Source organism: Scophthalmus maximus, chromosome 10 (genome assembly GCF_022379125.1).
Source record: "Scophthalmus maximus strain ysfricsl-2021 chromosome 10, ASM2237912v1, whole genome shotgun sequence".
NCBI lineage: Eukaryota > Metazoa > Chordata > Actinopteri > Pleuronectiformes > Scophthalmidae > Scophthalmus > Scophthalmus maximus.
In genome coordinates this window covers 19,677,501-19,695,000 of record NC_061524.1, presented here as the reverse complement: position 1 = coordinate 19,695,000, position 17,500 = coordinate 19,677,501, and the positions used below count along the sequence as shown (strand labels likewise).

General features: G+C 50.5%; 2 protein-coding genes across 3 annotated transcripts in view; both read left to right on the top strand.

Moving 5' to 3' along the window:
• Positions 1 to 5,872, top strand: part of LOC118285143 (metaxin-1-like) — a 15,059-nt gene extending 9,187 nt beyond the window's left edge. The window contains exons 3-8 of the mRNA XM_035608547.2: positions 836 to 915; positions 2,295 to 2,387; positions 2,461 to 2,643; positions 3,209 to 3,285; positions 5,232 to 5,389; positions 5,575 to 5,872. Coding sequence (XP_035464440.2) covers positions 836 to 915; positions 2,295 to 2,387; positions 2,461 to 2,643; positions 3,209 to 3,285; positions 5,232 to 5,389; positions 5,575 to 5,801 — 818 coding nt within the window. The 3' untranslated portion in view covers positions 5,802 to 5,872. The remainder of the gene's footprint in view (positions 1 to 835; positions 916 to 2,294; positions 2,388 to 2,460; positions 2,644 to 3,208; positions 3,286 to 5,231; positions 5,390 to 5,574) is intronic.
• A 196-nt stretch (positions 5,873 to 6,068) lies between these two features.
• Positions 6,069 to 17,500, top strand: part of thbs3a (thrombospondin 3a) — a 13,062-nt gene continuing 1,630 nt past the window's right edge. The window contains exons 1-21 of one of the 2 annotated variants that reach the window (XM_035608546.2): positions 6,069 to 6,287; positions 8,835 to 9,041; positions 10,798 to 11,051; positions 11,210 to 11,312; positions 11,389 to 11,415; positions 11,527 to 11,609; positions 11,725 to 11,776; positions 11,869 to 12,017; positions 12,094 to 12,231; positions 12,862 to 12,936; positions 14,302 to 14,454; positions 14,553 to 14,663; positions 14,970 to 15,077; positions 15,155 to 15,314; positions 15,516 to 15,634; positions 15,723 to 15,775; positions 16,013 to 16,194; positions 16,379 to 16,557; positions 16,727 to 16,775; positions 16,873 to 17,069; positions 17,275 to 17,447. In XM_035608546.2, coding sequence (XP_035464439.2) covers positions 6,248 to 6,287; positions 8,835 to 9,041; positions 10,798 to 11,051; positions 11,210 to 11,312; positions 11,389 to 11,415; positions 11,527 to 11,609; positions 11,725 to 11,776; positions 11,869 to 12,017; positions 12,094 to 12,231; positions 12,862 to 12,936; positions 14,302 to 14,454; positions 14,553 to 14,663; positions 14,970 to 15,077; positions 15,155 to 15,314; positions 15,516 to 15,634; positions 15,723 to 15,775; positions 16,013 to 16,194; positions 16,379 to 16,557; positions 16,727 to 16,775; positions 16,873 to 17,069; positions 17,275 to 17,447 — 2,612 coding nt within the window. In that variant the 5' untranslated portion in view covers positions 6,069 to 6,247. Of the gene's footprint in view, positions 6,288 to 8,089; positions 8,296 to 8,834; positions 9,042 to 10,797; positions 11,052 to 11,209; positions 11,313 to 11,388; positions 11,416 to 11,526; positions 11,610 to 11,724; positions 11,777 to 11,868; positions 12,018 to 12,093; positions 12,232 to 12,861; positions 12,937 to 14,301; positions 14,455 to 14,552; positions 14,664 to 14,969; positions 15,078 to 15,154; positions 15,315 to 15,515; positions 15,635 to 15,722; positions 15,776 to 16,012; positions 16,195 to 16,378; positions 16,558 to 16,726; positions 16,776 to 16,872; positions 17,070 to 17,274; positions 17,448 to 17,500 lie in introns of those variants that run through there. The other variant, XM_035608545.2, reaches the window with a different exon arrangement.

The window sequence follows — 17,500 nt, the reverse complement described above, 5'->3', positions numbered from 1 at the left end:
TACGTCCCACGGAGGCCACATGGAGAGCAGAGGGAAAGTGGGTTGGGGAGGAGCGGGTTGTAGACTTAGCATTATACTGCTTCTTACAAATAATCACAATACCTTTAGACTCATTTCAATGAGACAAGGCGTTTTCTACGAATGATGGCAATACGTCGGCACCACTTCCGGGGTGGACTGGGACCAAAATTCGGCCCTGTCAATTTGGTCCCTTACCGGCCCAATTTCAGAATGGGCCGTTATAATTGTAAATATCAGACTCACGTGAGATTATGACGCCAGCAGCATGCGGCGCACTTACAGGGTTTCATAATTAAATATACATACACTAATTAAGTCATAAAACATTCAAATAAACCACCATGGCACCATCTTAGAATAGAATGGAAATGCATATGCTCGCATATTTTTGTTAAACGTGACGCTCAAATACAAATTTCTACTCGGGAACCACAGGCGCAGCACACTCCACGATACTGAGATAATGTCCTTTAGCATGAAGTAAGTTTATATTATTCATTATTAATTCAATCAAGCAAGCAACCAAGCAAGCAAGACTGCAGAGGTCCGCACACAAAGCAGGCGCTCTCAGGCAAATACTGTATTTACAGTATACTGTATTTGGATAGCCTGGGCCGGGTAGGATCCACCCGGTGTATCCTTCGCTGCACAGGGCTGGAAGGGCGCATCCGTCGGCCACATTTGAAGGAGCCGACGAATTGAGTCAGTCGAGTCACGGCACTGTGACGCAACCTGCCGACAAATGCACCCTCCGAAGAAGGCAGGAACTGAATTGGGACACAGCATTAGTGATGTGTCGACTCTGTTATCACAGGTTCACTTCCTGCTCTGAGGACCAATCAGAAAGACACTCTGACCAGACCCTCTGACATCATCATACACCTCAGGAAACAGGTAAACACACATCAGGAGGAAATCTGATATCTGATCAATAGACAACGAGTAACATGCCTTTATATACAGCCAGTGATCGTCTTTATATACAGTTGCTGATCGTCTTTATATACAGTCAGTGATCGTTTTCATATACAGTCGCCGATCGTCTTTATATACACTCAGTGATCGTCTTCATATACAGTCACTGATTGTTTATAAACAGTCACTGATCGTCTTTATATACAATCAGTTATCGTGATCGTCTTTATATACAGTCACTGATCGTCTTTATATACAGTACTGATCGTCTTTATATACAGTCGCTGATCGTCTTTATATACAGTACTGATCGTCTTTATATACAGTCGCTGATATACAGTCGCTGATTGTCTTTATATACAGTCGCTGATCATCTTTATATACAGTCTGATTGTCTTTATATACAGTCATTGATCATCGTTATATACAGTCTGATTGTCTTTATATACAGTCAGTGATCGTCGTCATAAACAGTCGCTGAGCTTCTGTATATACAGTCACTGATCGTCTTTATATACAATCAGTGATGGTGATCGTCTTTATATACAGTCACTGATCGTCTTTATATACAGTACTGATCGTCTTTATATACAGTCGCTGATATACAGTCGCTGATCATCTTTATATACAGTCTGATTGTCTTTATATACAGTCAGTGATCGTCTTTATATACAGTCTGATTGTCTTTATATACAATCAGGGGTCGTCATCATTAACAGTCGGTGATCTTCTTTATATACAGTCTGATTGTCTTTATATATAGTCTGATTGTCTTTATATATAGTCTGATTGTCTTTATATACAGTCAGTGATCGTCTTTATATACAGTCTGATGTCTTTATATACAGTCAGTGCTCGTCGTCATAAACAGTAGCTGATCGTCTTTATATACAGTCGCTGATTGTCTTTAAAAACAGTCGCTGATCGTCTTCATATACAGTCAATGATCGTCTTCATATACAGTCAGTGATCGTCTTCATATACAGTCAGTGATCGTATGTATATAGTCACTGATCATCTTTAAAAACACAGTCACTGATCATCATTCAGTAAATAATCAGACAGAGTTTCTGTCGTCTGCGTCTGGACGTAAACAGTTTCCTTCAGGTTCCTCTCTGAGGCTCTGGGCGCAGGCAGCTGGAACACATTACCCAGCATGCTCGCTGCCTCCTTGCTGCGGTAGGTTAGTGAGAAACCGCAGCGACAGAGAGATGAGACGAGAAAACTTCAGATTCCACTTAGGTCTTCAGTCACATGAGGTTGTACATCTTCATGTTTCCTCAGTCAGACGTCAGGACCCAAGAGGGGGTCGGTTCCTCAGGAGGTTCTCTAAATGACCTTGTGACCTTGTTTTTCAGAAGTACAACGCGGACTACGACCTGTCGGCCAAAGAAAGCGCAGACAGTCTGGCCTTCATCTCTCTGATGGAGGAGAAACTGGCGCCTGCCCTGGTGAGATGCTCGTCTTGTGTTTGGCCGTGTAACTCGACTCTTCTCTTCTTTAATTCGTCTTTTGTTTTTGTAGATCTACACTTTCTGGGTCGAACCGAAGAACTACGTGGACGTGACTCGCCGCTGGTACGCCGAGCACATGCCATTCCCTCTGAACTTCTTCCTGCCGGGACGAATGCAGCGGCAGCAGCTGGAAAAACTGCGCCTGCTGCGAGGAGACGAGCTCCTGGAGTCCGGAGATGAGCTGGAGAAGGAGGTGAGGACAGACTTTCACCTGAAACTCAACTCGTCAGTATGAAGTAAAAACCTCAGAACCGCAGCTCTGTGATCCTCTGACCTCAGTGACATCACAACACGCAGCAGCTAAGCACTTTCCAGTCGTGGAGTAGAGTGTCAGAGACATTGTTTCCATGAGCTCCGGCTGCTGCTTCAAGTGGTCGGAACACTTTTTCGGGGGAAGGAAAAAAACTGGTCAGTGGATGTATCTGTTGGAAATCTGCTAGTAGGAAACGTTCCGTCCACTTAGGAATGGGTCAGAGGTCAGACAGCGTTCAGGGGGAATAAAATATAACGAGAGGAAAAATCTGTCAGCAGAGAAGGAAAAGAGAAGCTGACGTGTTTCTCTTTTCTCTCTTATATAAAACATGACAAACATCAGAGAACAGCTCAACGTGTCTGTTAGTTGGTTGTGACGTGACCTTCTTCTGTTGATATTTTCATCTTTTTTATCATCTTTAGAACATTAAACAGCTCATTAGTTATTGTTATTAAATATCATATGAAATGAAAATGGCCTTTTCTTCCTGTTTCTTGTGTTTCAGTTGTACCGTGACGCTGCCGAGTGTCTGAACCTTCTGTCCCAGAGACTCGGCTCAAGCAAGTTCTTCTTTGGAGACTCGTAAGTTCTTCTGGTGACCGAGTCACTGGACTTTAGATTACCAGGTGTGAATCGGGTGTGAGTCAGGTGCGAACCAGCAGTGAGCTAAGTGTGAACCAAATGTGAACGAGCTGTGAGCCAAGTGTGGCCAATGTGTGAATCGGGTGTGAGTCAGGTGTGACTCGGGTGTGACTCGGGTGTGAATCGGGTGTAAATCGGGTGTGAGTCAGATGTGAGTCAGATGTGAGCCAGGTGTGAGCCAGGTGTGAATCGTGTGTATCGGGTGTAAATTGGGTGTGACTCAGATGTGAGTCAGATGTGAGCCAGGTGTGAGCCAGGTGTGAATCGTGTGTATCGGGTGTAAATTGGGTGTGACTCAGATGTGAGTCAGATGTGAGCCAGGTGTGAGCCAGGTGTGAATCGTGTGTATCGGGTGTAAATTGGGTGTGACTCAGATGTGAGTCAGGTGTGAGCCAGGTGTGAGTCAGATGTGAGCCAGGTGTGAATCATGTGTGTATCGGGTGTAAATCGGGTGTGAGTCAGATGTGAGCCATGTGTGAATCATGTGTGTATCGGGTGTGAGTCAGATGTGAGTCAGATGTGAGTCAGATGTGAGTCAGATGTGAGCCAGGTGTGAGGCAGATGTGAGCCAGGTGTGTATCAGGTGTAAATCGGGTGTGAGTCAGATCTGAGTCAGATCTGAGTCAGATGTGAGTCGGATGTGAGCCAGGTGTGTATCGGATGTACATTGGTTGTGAGTCAGATGTGAGCCAGGTGTGAGCCAGGTGTGAATCATGTGTGTATCGGCTGTGAGTCAGATGTGAGTCAGATGTGAGTCAGATGTGAGTCAGATGTGAGCCAGGTGTGAGCCAGGTGTGTATCGGGTGTAAATCAGGGTTGAGTCAGATGTGAGTTGGATGTGAGTTGGATGTGAGCCAGGTGTGAGCCGGGTGTGAGCCAGGTGTGTATCGGGTGTAAATTGGTTGTGAGTCAGATGTGAGCCAGGTGTGAATCATGTGTGTATTGGTTGTGAGTCAGATGTGAGCCAGGTGTGAATCATGTGTGTATTGGTTGTGAGTCAGATGTGAGCCAGGTGTGAATCATGTGTGTATTGGGTGTGAATCGGGTGTGAGTCAACTGTGAATTAGTTGTGAGCCAGGTGTGAGCCAGGTGTGAGTCAGATGTGAGCCAGGTGTGAGTCAGGTGTGAGCCAGATTTGAGCCAGGTGTGAGACAGATGTGAGTCAGATGAGAGCCAGATGTGGATAGGTGTGAGTCAGATGTGAGCCAGGTGTGAGCCAGGTGTGAATCATGTGTGTATTGGGTGTGAATCGGGTGTGAGTCAGTTGTGAATTAGTTGTGAGCCAGGTGTGAGTCAGATGTGAGCCAGATGTGAGTCAGATGTGAGCCAGGTGTGAGTCAGATGTGAGCCAGGTGTGAGTCAGATGTGAGCCAGGTGTGAGTCAGATGTGAGTCAGATGTGAGTCAGATGTGAATTAGGTGTGAGTCAGGTGTGAGCCAGGTGTGAGCCAGGTGTGAGCCAGGTGTGAGCCAGATGTGAGCCAGGTGTGAGTCAGATGGGGTGTGAGCCAGGTGTGAGTCAGATGGGGTGTGAGCCGGGTGTCAGTCAGGTGTGAGTCAGATGTGAGCCAGGTGTGAATCATGTGTGTATCGGGTGTGAGTCAGGTGTGAGCCAGGTGTGAGCCAGGTGTGAGTCAGATGTGAGCCAGGTGTGAGCCAGGTGTGTATCAGGTGTAAATCGGATGTGAGTCAGATGTGAGCCAGGTGTGAATCATGTGTGTATTGGGTGTGAGTCAGTTGTGAATTAGTTGTGAGCCAGGTGTGATCCTGTTCCACATTAGATCAGATTAAGGTACCAAGGCCTTTAAGGTTCAGCAGTTAAACCTGGAATGATTCAAATGTTGCAGAAACATTGTGACAGTAGAATCTGCCGTGTCGTCTGCGCAGGCCGTCGTCTCTGGACGCATACGTGTTCGGTCACTTGGCTCCGATCCTGAAATCCAAACTGCCCAACGGGAAACTCCAGCAGCATCTGAAGTCTCTGGAGAACCTGAGCAGCTTCTGCACCAACATCCTGCTGCTCTACTTCCCCCGAGACGACCGAGGTGAGGACCAGGGTTTAACCCTTCAGAATAAATAAACAACTGAACCAAAGGGTTGACAGAAGTAACAGTGACATCACTGAGTGACATCGCGTCAACAGGGTCATGTGCTCGTGTAGAAAGAGGCTCCAGATGCTTTTGTCCCTGTGTTTCGTCCTCCATAATTGTTTTGTGTGTTTTATTTTCAGAGAGCTCCAGTCAGCAGCCGGCGTCTCAGCCCGAAGGCGGAGACTTCGACCACGTCCCCAACAAGCGGAGGAAGCAGTTCCTGTCGGCTCTGGCGGCGCTGGGCGCCATGCTGAGCTACGCCCTCCTGACCGGCATGGTGTCCATCCAGCACGTCCAGCAGGAGGCGCTGGAGGAGCCGCCAGACCTGCGGACCATCGGGTCTCACGAGGAGGACGGAGACGACTGAGCGTCACGATGGACGAGATGCTGGTTTCTGAACATAAATGAATTAAAGATGAATCTGTTTTTTTAAAGATGCAGTAGCTCATGGATGAACTTTTTCTTTCAAAACAAGTGAATTTACTCTTTTTGTTCAAATGGATGTTTAAAGTGAGTTTCTTTCTTCAACAGAATAATGATGAGAATATGAAACAATAAATCTAGAGAATAAATCAAACTGACTCGGATCATCTGATCACGAGGTGACGAGGTGAACGGGAGGAAGAGAGGAAAACTACGGTGGCCATGAAGTGCAACACAAAACGACAAATCACAAAGTTATTAACTTCTGATGGAAGAGGATTGTCTCTGATTGGACGAACAGCGAATGTTGTTTTCTTGTGGTTGTGATTTGCACTTCCTGCCACCGCAGGAATCTGACCTGAGAAGACCAGCGAGGGAGGATTCAAAACCATGACGAGGAGAAGTCCTGATATATGTTCCCTGCCATGGGGTAGGTTCCCAAGTCTTTAAACCTCAGATGAAGTTCCTCACCAAACTCAGGGCCCCTTCCCTTTAGGGATTATTGAGGAGGTTCTCACGATGGTTTCAGTCATCCTGAAGCTTCTAGAGGTTCTTTAAGAGGTTGAAATGGTCTGTGATGAGTTTCTAAATGTCGATTGTAAATGAAGCGCTGTTGGTCAATGTGGGGTTCTTTAGAAGCCTCAGGGGATGTAGTGGGTTGTAGTTGCCCATGAGGAGGGTTTAGGGTTCTGTAGGTGGTTACACGTCACAGTGATGTGATCCCCACCATCATCAACAGAACAGTGAACGTCCTTTGGAAGAACGCTGTTCAACGCTCAGTACGAGGTGGAGATGTTCTGCAGACGTTCTGCAGGCTGGTGGTGGAACCTCACACCCGTCAGCAGCCTGGTGAGAACCCTGACGGGAGGGGCAGTGAGAGAGGAGAACAACAACAGACATGTTTACTGTGGTGACGAACAAGACGAAGAAGAAATCGTCAGTGGAAACTGTTTTTGAATTCAGTTTTCCCACAGAGACTCCTCCCCCCTCCCTGGGGAGACACAGCTGCACATGACGGCATAACTCAGGAATTCTCCCCCCCCCCCCCCCCCCCCCCCTCTCCTCTGGAAACACTTTGTGGAGCTGAATTCTTTCTCCTGCCGACGCTCCACGATAAGCTGCTGGCTGCTGTCAGACGGGTGGGGGTAGAGCCCCCCCCCACCCCCACCTGCTGTTAAACGCAGGTTTCCATGGCAACGCTCCAGAATGAGAAACAAACAGTCAAAGGAGGAGGAGGAAGATGAGGGGGCGGCGGCTTGCACAGGAAACCACAGCAGACATTAAACTTTAAACTCCACCCGACCCCTGGTTCATTGTGTGTGTGCGCGTGTGCGTGCGTGTGTTCACGTCCATGCTCTGGATCTGAGAAATACTGCCATGAGGTCACGCACACAACTTCACTGCCCTCCGCTCGGACTCGTAGGATCTGCGAGGCTCTGATTGGACGACGCTCTGATGATCTCGTGTTTCGCTCTTCACTGCGGGTCTTCTCTCTCTCTCCCCCCGCAGGTTCACACCGTGACCTCCGACCCCTGACCTCCGACCTCCGACCTGATACAGTTAACACTGGACGGGCTTGTGATGGATCAGTAGTTATCTGTCTGTCTGTCTCTCAGTCGCGAGCTATATGCCAATAATCTCTCCGCGCGCACGAGCCGTCTGGAGAGATGAGCGCGCGCCAGCAGCAGCAGTTAGTCTCGTGAACCCGCCCGTTACTTTCTGCTCCGGTCGGTCGGTGGTTTGAGTCTGTGCCCTCGGTGTGGATGCTCTGTCAGCACCCGGTCCTCCAGCTCGTTGACGTTGTTGGACCCGGCTCTCCGGTCCTCCTGCTCTCCTCCGGCTCTCCTCCGGTCCTCCGGTCCTCCGGCTCTCCTCCGGCTCTCCTCCGGCTCTCCTCCGGCTCTCCTCCGGCTCTCCTCCGGTCCTCCGGTACTCCGGTCCTCCCCTCCGGTCCTCCGGCTCTCCGGCTCTCCTCCGGTCCTCCGGTCCTCCCCTCTGGTCCTCCCCTCCGGTCCTCCGGCTCTCCTCCGGCTCTCCTCCGGTCCTCCCCTCCGGTCCTCCGGTCCTCCGGCTCTCCTCCGGTCCTCCGGTCCTCCGGTCCTCCGGCTCTCCGGCTCTCCTCCGGTCCTCCGGTCCTCCCCTCTGGTCCTCCCCTCCGGTCCTCCGGCTCTCCTCCGGTCCTCCGGTCCTCCCCTCCGGTCCTCCGGTCCTCCGGTCCTCCGGCTCTCCTCCGGTCCTCCGGCTCTCCGGTCCTCCGGCTCTCCTCCGGCTCTCCTCCGGTCTTCCGGTCCTCCGGTCCTCTCCTCCGGTCCTCCTGCTCTCCTGCTCTCCTCCGGCTCTCCGGTCCTCCGGAGACATGGGCTGCAGCGTCCCGGTGCTGCTGTCGCTCCTCTGTGTCCGGCTCACGACGGGAGTCCCGGACGGGCCGGATGCTCAAGGTACTGGTCACAACAGTCAGCTGTACTTTATTCAAGAACTTGACTTTGAAAGGACGAGTCAAACTCCGTGATCGATCATCGATCAACTGATTTTACTGACAGCTGAGGCGCGGGAAAGAGCTGCTCATTAACCATCCAGGTTGACCTTTGACCTGCAGCTGCGCTGATCTGAACCGGTCATCGACAAACGTTCGTGACGCCTTAGGCTGAGACGTCAATCATGACGTCTCAGCCCGTTTTTATATCAACAAATAACTGATGAGAATCAAAGTGATCATAAAATCATCACCTTAACAAACATCAGTGATAATGACCTCACATGACATGGAGGGGCGGGGCTTAAGACCTACACAGAAGCCAGATCCCTGCTGGTACCATCACATGTAACCATGGCAACAGTGAGAACACTGACAGTAAACTAATCAATTCAGTTTCATTCATTTTCCAGTAAAATATCAAACAAACAAACAAACACCAGAGTGGACTCCACAAGTCAACATCATGATCTCTAACTATTGGTTATAATACCTCTCCCCCAGTGATCGACGTGTTGAGCCTTCAGGACTCGAGGCAGAGCGTCGCGGCGGTGGAGAAGCTGTCTGGCGGTCTGAGCGTGCTCAGTGACGTGTATGTGGTGTCAACGTTGCGGCTGCCGGCGAAGCTGGGCGGAGTCCTGCTGGGTCTCTACAGCAAACAGGACAACAGGAAGTACCTGGAGGTCGCCATCATGGGGAAGATCAATAAAGGTCGGTGTTATTGGACGTTAGCGCAGCATTTCATACAGTTGACCACCATACCCTGATCCACAGGCAAAATCCCCTTGTGGGCATTTCTGGGACTGCACCAGAGTGGTTCTCCTTGGACAATGTCAGTCTCTGTGGGGGGATTTGTGTCAGAATGTGTTCCTCTGCCTCGTGGTGTTCCCCAGGGATCGGTCCTGGGTCCCCTTTATTATCTTTATACATGCTCCCATTAGGACAGATTAGCAGCCATTTTGACAATATCTCCTCTCACCTGTACGCTGAGTCACATGAACTCTCTTCACTGAACAACTGTATTGACACACACAGGGCCTGGATGGCAAACAAGTTTCTGCAGTTAAATGCAGACAAAACTGAAGTTATTCCAGAGAGTCTCCATTCAGACATCAAGCAGCATCTTGGTGGCCTTTTCTCATCCCTTAGGTCTAGTCTGCGTTATCTCTGTCTTTTTTTTTTATCAAACCACAAGCTTCAACGAACATATTAGATCTCGATCCTGTTTCTTTCATTTGAGAAACTCAGGTCTGTTGTCTCAAGTGAAAAATTGGAGATCCAAATTTACGCTTTTATTTCTTCCCGTTCAGATTATTGTACCTCACTGTTTACCTTTCTCAGTAACTCATCTCCAACACACTGCTGATTTATAGAGCCTTACGTGGCCCGACCCCACAGCACATCTCTAGACCTCTTACAGCCCCATACCCCTACCAGAGCTCTTAGGTCTTCTACCAAAGTCTACTTCGGGTTTGTATCCCTCCCATTACATTACATTACATTTCATTTATTTAGCAGACACTTTTGTCCAAAGCGACTTAAAATAAGTGCATTCAACCATGAAGATATTACTCAAAAGTGAAAGAATTACAGTACATAAACATTCATCAAATAGGCAAAAACCGCTTCAAGTGCTAATTTGTAATTAAGTGCAGTTTTAACAGATGAGTTTTCAGCATTGAAGAGATTCTGCTCTCCTGATATCAATGGGGAGCTCGTTCCACCAATGAAGAACCAGGACAGAAAACAGACAGGATTTAGATTAGTGGTGGTTGCCCGCCCCTCGCAATGAGGGAGTAGCAAGCCATTTGGCAGTAGCAGAGTGGAGGGGCTGGGGAGTAAAGTTTTACCATTTTCTGGATGTAGGAGGGGCTTGAACCATTAGCAGCACGGTAAGCGAGTACCAGTGCCTTGATATGGGTTTAAGCCACTAACAGATGCCAGTGCAGGGTGCAGAGGAGTGGTGTAGTGTGAGAGAACTTTGGTAGGTTGAAGACCAACCGGGCCGCTGCATTCTGGATGAGCTGCAGACAGACCGCATGTCATCTGCGTAGCTATGGCCAGGAAAAGCTATGTGAGTGAATGACAGAGCCTGGTGTACAAAGAGAAGAGGATGGGGCCCAGAACAGAGCCCTGAGGGACCCCAGTAGTGAGGTTGCAGGGGTTCAGACACTGATCCTCTCCAAGTAACCCTGTAGGTGCGGCCCTTGAGGTAGGATGTGAACAGGGAGAGAGTCGAGCCTGAGACTCACAGTTGTTGGAGGGTGGAGAGGAGACTGGTGGTTCACTGTGTCAGAAGCTGCTGAGAGGTCGAGCAGGATGACAACAGAGGAGAGGGAGGAAGACGTCTGTCTTCAATCTGTCTTTGTATTTTACTTCCTGGTACTTTCATATTGTCATTTCTTTGGTCAGGATTCCTGCATCCTGATTCGTCCTCTCAGTCACGTCTCGTCTTCTCCCCCTTCAGTCTTGGTTCGTTACGTCCGAGCCGACGGGAAGCTCCACACCGTCAACCTGCAGAACGCCAACCTGGCCGACGGCCGGACGCACTCCATCATCCTGAGACTTGGAGGTCTTCACCGCGACAACGTGAACATGGAGCTCTACGTCAACTGCCGACTGGTGGATTCCAGCCAGGGCCTGCCGCCATTGGTTCCTCTGCCCCGAGAGGTGGACATGGTGGAGATCAGACACGGACAGAAGGCCTACGCCCGACTCCAGGTCAGAGACACAGTGTTTCAGTCAATCCATCAATAATCCATCAATAATCAATCATTAACGATCACTAATGATCAAAAATCTGTGATCAATAGTGTTGCTGGTGATTTGTAAAGGGTCAAAGGTCATCAGTGACTCAGCTGTGACTCGTCTTGTCTCAGGGAGCAGTGGAGTCCCTCAGACTGGCTCTAGGGGGCAGTGTGGCTAACGCTGGAGTTCTGACCGACTGTCCGTTCCAAGGAGACTCCTCCGCCTACAACTCAGGTGAGCTCATCTCACAGTCACACATGACCTGGTCACATGACCCGGCCACTAAGGACAGTTTCCTGTTGTGTTTCAGTGGGCGGGGACGTGAACTCCATCCTGGGTGAGTTTCTCTTTTGAAGCTACAAACACAGTCACACCCGAGCCTACTCAAAAACCACAACTGATCAGTTTCACCTGACGCACCTGTCGGTTTGATGATGTCATCCCTCAGGTGAGCACACCAAGGCTCTGATTGGTCAGCTCATCATCTTCAACCAGATCCTGGGAGAGCTGCGACAGGACATCAGAGAACAGGTGAGACAGACAGGACAGGTTAGACAGACTTGTGAGACAAACGTGTGAGACAGACAGGTGACAGGTGAGACGGCTGACAGGGTGGACAGGTGACAGTGTGTCCTCTCGTCCCCAGGTGAAGGAGATGTCCCTGATCAGAAACACCATCCTGGAGTGTCAGGTTTGTGGTGAGTCTCAGCTCTGACGTCCTGTTGGACATAAAGCAGGTGGACATGTGAGGACCTAATGGATGACAACCTGTCTGTCTGTCTCTCTGCAGGTTTCCATGAGCCCCGGTCCCGTTGTTCTCCTAACCCGTGTTATAAAGGTGTGTCCTGTGTGGACAGTCTTCAGTATCCTGGTTACAGCTGTGGACCGTGTCCCCCGGGGACCAGTGGGAACGGGACGCACTGTGAGGACGTGGATGAGGTACAGACACAACAACAGACACATTGCCTGTCTGTCTCACAGTGAACCACAGACACTGACTCCTCTCCCTCCTCAGTGTGAGCTGCAGCCATGTTTCTCTCCTGGAGCCTGTGTAAACTCACCTGGAGGCTTCAGCTGCCGGTCGTGTCCTCCAGGCCTGTGGGGGGCGCCACTGGTCGGGACGGGCCTGGACTACGCCAAGACACACAGACAGGTCAGAGACGCACAGATAGGTCAGACACACAGACAGGTCATAGACAAACAGACAGGTTAGAGACACACAGACAGGTCAGAGACACACAAACAGGTCAGACAGGTCAGAGACACACAGACAGGTCAGACAGGTCAGAGACACACAGACAGGTCAGACACACAAACAGACATGTCAGAGACACACAGACAGGTCAGACACAGAGACAGACATGTCAGAGACACACAGACAGGTCAGAGACACACAGACAGGTCAGAGACACAGACAAACATGTCAGAGACACACAGACAGGTCAGAGACACAGACAGACATGTCAGACACAGACAGGTCAAATACACGCAAATAGGTCAGAGACACACACAGATAGGTCAGAGTCACACAGACAGGTCAGAGACACACAGACAGGTCACAGACACAAACAGACAGGTCAGAGACACACAGACAGGTCAGACACACACATTCTGTTGTGTGCAGTGTGTTATACTGATGATGACTGTGTGTGTGTGTGTGTGTGTGTGTGTGTGTGTGTGTGTGTGTGTGTGTGTGTGTGTGTGTGTGTGTGTGTGTGTGTGTGTGTGTGTGTGTGTGTGTGTGTGTGTGTGTGTGTGTGTGTGCGCGTGTGTGTGTCCTCAGGAGTGTGTGGACGTCGATGAGTGTGTGGACCTGCCCGACGCCTGTGTGTCAAACTCCGTCTGCATCAACACCATGGTGAGTTCTCGTGGAGCCGCCAACGCCTCCTGGTGGACGAAGGGTGACACCTATGGAGTAAGAATTGGGTCATTAATACAACACACAAAAAATGACTCACGAGCGATGTATGTGATTTCATGCGCGCAGATTTAAATCCCTTGAGGCTCAAGAGGGTCTGCTCTTGCTCCACTCCGCAGCTCCGCTCCTCGATAGTTATTTCTGTGCTTGCGCTGCACATTTTACACTCTCGCGAGAGGCGGCTTCGCTGCTCGTGGAACGCTTTGTACGCTGACGGAGAAAGTTTTTGACAATCTGGGGGCGGAGCCTCTGTACTTTGACTGACAGCTCTTAGGGACCCTGGAGTTGCCAGGTTGGATTTTCACGTAGGTAGGTTACTGTTGGCAAGACGAGAGACAGTGGCCGCATCGGCAGTGTGATCTCTTCGTATATCAGTGATCAGCACCCAGTGATTTCCACTTCTAGTGACTTTATTCAGGGAGCTGTCAGAACATCATAACATGCCCATCGTAGCTGTAGCTGTAGCTGTCAAAATAGACTTTTCAAAATAGAAAAAAATGGTGTTCATAGCTTGACTGTGCATTACAGGGTTGATGTTATACTTGCAAAAAAGATTGATAAGTTTTGTAGAAATGAAATGTATTATTATTTATTATTATTATAGGTAGCTAGCAAAACGTAGCTATCAAGCAGTTTTTGACAGCTACAGCCTACTTGAAAATGTATGAATAGAGAATATTACCATTCACTGACTCTCGTCCTGCCTGTCATGAAGGGACTAATTATATGTTATTACAGTCCCAGGCCAGTAGAGGGCTCTAGGAGTATACTCAAGGGAATTACCTATAGCCAGGTGCAGAGAGAGGGTATGTGGCCGGAGGCATGAGAGGCTTTACCCCCACGTTGGGCATGTTATGATGTTCTGACAGCTCCCTGAATAAAGTCACTAGAAGTGGAAATCCCTGGGTGCTGATCATTGATATACGAAGAGATCACATTGCCGATGCGGCCACTGTCTCTCGTCTTGCCAACAGTAACCTACCTACGTGAAAATCCAACCTGGCAACTCCAGGCTCCCTAAGAGCTGTCAGTCCAGAGGCTCCGCTCCCAAAGTGTCAAAAACTTTCCACCGTCAGCGTACAAAGCGCTCCACGAGCAGCGGAGCCGCCTCTCGCCAGAGTGTAAAATGTTTCACCGCGAGTGCAGAAAATATCCCTCTTGAGCCTCAAGGGATTTAAATCTGCGCGCGATGGTTAATATATGCGCGTGTGAAATCACATACATCGCTCGTAAGTCATTTTTTTGTGCGCTGTATTAATGACCCAATTCTAACTCCTTAGACACCTCCACCTCTTTGTTTCTCAGGGTTCCTACAAGTGTGGCGGCTGTAAACCCGGTTTCCTCGGCAACCAGACATCAGGATGCTTCCCCAGGAAGTCGTGTGCTGCGTTGACCTTTAACCCCTGTGACACCAACGCCCACTGCACCATGGAGAGGAACGGGGAGGTGACCTGCAGGGTGAGGCCACCGCCTACCGCCGAGGTTGGGTCAGTCGTTTGCCGCCCGCTTCAATCAGGTCATGACGTGTGTGTGTGTGTGTGTGTGTGTGTGTGCAGTGTAATGTGGGCTGGGCAGGTAACGGGAACACGTGTGGCATGGACACGGACATCGACGGGTACCCCGACCGCTCGCTGCCCTGCGTGGACAACGACAAACACTGTAAACAGGTCAGAGCCCCGCCCTCCTCTGCCTATGATTGGCTGGTGACAGCTGCCTTCATCAGTGTGGTTGTTTTTTTTTGGGCCAATCAGAGGTCAGAGCAGAAGCAGGTGGTCATGGAATAATAAAACAAACTGCAGATACATCGACAACTGACAGTGGTGTGTGTGTGTGTGTGTGTGTGTGTGTGTGTGTGTGTGTGAGAGAGAGAGAGTGTGTGTCTGTGTTTGTGTGTGTGTGTGTGTGTGTGTGTGTGTGTGTGTGTGTGTGTGTGTGTTTGTGTACCGTGTTTGTGTGTGTCCTCCTGTCGCCAGGACAACTGTGTGTTCACCCCCAACTCTGGTCAGGAGGACGCCGACAACGACGGGATCGGAGATCGTTGTGACGAGGACGCAGACGGAGACGGCATCATAAACGTGATGGTGAGATGGGCGTTGGGTCGCTGTGCTCACGTGACCTGTCTCTCTCTCTGACCTGTCTCTCTCTCTCTATCCCTCAGGACAACTGCCGGCTGGTCCCGAACAGAGACCAGCAGAACTCGGACAGCGACTCGTTTGGAGACGCCTGCGACAACTGTCCCAACGTCCCCAACAGCGACCAGAGAGACACAGATGGCAACGGACAGGGAGACGCCTGCGACCAGGATGTGGACGGAGACGGTGAGAGGCAACGAGCGCCGCAGCCTCCAGAGGGCGCCGCTGCACCTCCATCCACACTGCTGCAAAACTGTGACATGTGACTGACGACTGTGTGTGTGTGTGTGTGTGTGTGTGTGTGTGTGTGTGTGTGTGTGTGTGTGTGTGTGTGTGTGTGTGTGTGTGTGTGTGTGTGTGTGTGTGTGTGTGTGTGTGTGTGTTCAGGGATTCCCAACGTTCTTGACAACTGTCCAAAGGTTCCGAACCCGATGCAGACGGACAGAGACCGGGACGGCGTGGGAGACGCCTGTGACAGTTGTCCTGAGCTCAGTAACCCCATGCAGGTTCATTATATATTATATATGTTATGTACAGTATTATTTATATTATATATTAGGTCAGAGGTCACAGTGTGTCTCCTCTCTCTCTCAGACGGACGTCGACAACGACCTGGTGGGAGACGTGTGTGACACCAACCAAGACACGTATGTGTCATCAACCCTGTCTGTCTGTCTGCCTGTCTGACTGTCTGTCTCTCTCTCTCTCTCTCTCTGTCTGTCTGTCTGTCTCTCTCTGTCTCTCTCTCTGACCTGTCTGTCTGTCTGTCTGTCTGTCTCTCTCTCTGTCTCTCTCTCTGACCTGTCTGTCTGTCTGTCTCCCTCTCTGACCTGTCTGTCTCCACCATGGTTCAGTGAAGCAGTGTTGAACTTGTCTCACCTCAGGGACGGAGACGGTCTCCAGGACACCAGAGACAACTGTCCTGACGTCCCCAACAGTTCTCAGCTGGACTCTGACAACGACGGCCTCGGAGACGACTGTGACCATGACGACGACAACGACGGTGTCCTCGACGACCACGACAACTGTCGACTCATTGTCAACCCCAACCAGAAAGACTCCGACAGTAAACACCTGTCTCTCTCCCTCTGACTGTCTGTCTGACCTGTCTGTCTCTCTCTCTCTGACTGTCTCTCTGACCTGTCTGTCTGTCTCTCTCCGACCTGTCTCTCTCTCTGACCTGTCTCTCTCTCTCTGACTTGCCTCTGTCTCTCTCCATCCCTCTCTCCAACCTGTCTGTCTCTCGTCAGTGAATGGCGTGGGAGACGTCTGTGAGAACGACTTTGATAACGACGCCGTGATGGATTTGATTGACGTGTGTCCAGAGAGCGCCGAGGTCACACTGACGGACTTCAGAGCCTATCAGACGGTTGTCCTTGACCCGGAGGGCGACGCCCAGATCGACCCCAACTGGGTGGTGCTGAACCAGGTGACCTGACTCACTGTGATTGGTTGGTAGAGCAGGGCGAGTGTAAGACTGAAACATTCCATCACGTGATTTGTGACATCACTCTGGTGAGGTTACGTGTAGTGGGCGGAGTCAGATTTACCATCGTTGCCGTGGATGTGATGGTTGTAAAGCTGTTGTCTCTCTTCAGGGGATGGAGATTGTCCAGACGATGAACAGCGACCCCGGTCTCGCCGTGGGTACGTGTTTCTACCTGACTCTTTGTTACATTGTTTCCGACCTTCAGTCCTCAGTCGTGGTCCCGGCGCTGACCGTCTGCCCTGCGTCTGTCTGCAGGCTACACCGCGTTTAACGGCGTCGACTTCGAGGGAACCTTTCACATCAACACGGTGACGGACGACGACTACGCCGGCTTCATCTTTGGTTACCAGGACTCGTCGAGTTTCTACGTGGTGATGTGGAAGCAGACGCAGCAGACGTACTGGCAGTCCAACCCCTTCAAGGCCACGGCCCAGCCCGCCCTGCAGCTCAAGGTTTTTGCTCCATGTTCTTCTGCTGCTCCCGTGTGGCATAAATGAAAACACCAAACCTGCAGGTGGTTGTTGACCAGTCTGGCCGAGTACTTCAGGAGGTTTCTGGTTTGAGCAGGTCTGACCCCTGTCCCCTGCTTGTCCTAGGAATGAGCGTGAGTGATGCAGAAGCTGGATGAATACTTTTGTCCCTATGTCCATCTTGCAGGCGGTGAAGTCTCGAACCGGACCAGGTGAGTTCCTGAGGAACGCTCTGTGGCACACTGGAGACACACCTGGAGAGGTGAAGCTGCTCTGGAAGGACCCACGGAACGTCGGCTGGAAGGACAAAACCTCGTACCGCTGGCAGCTGAGCCACCGGCCGCAGGTTGGGTACATCAGGTAGGACCCTGAACCAGACCTGCAGTAGACCCTGAACCAGACCTGCAGCAGGA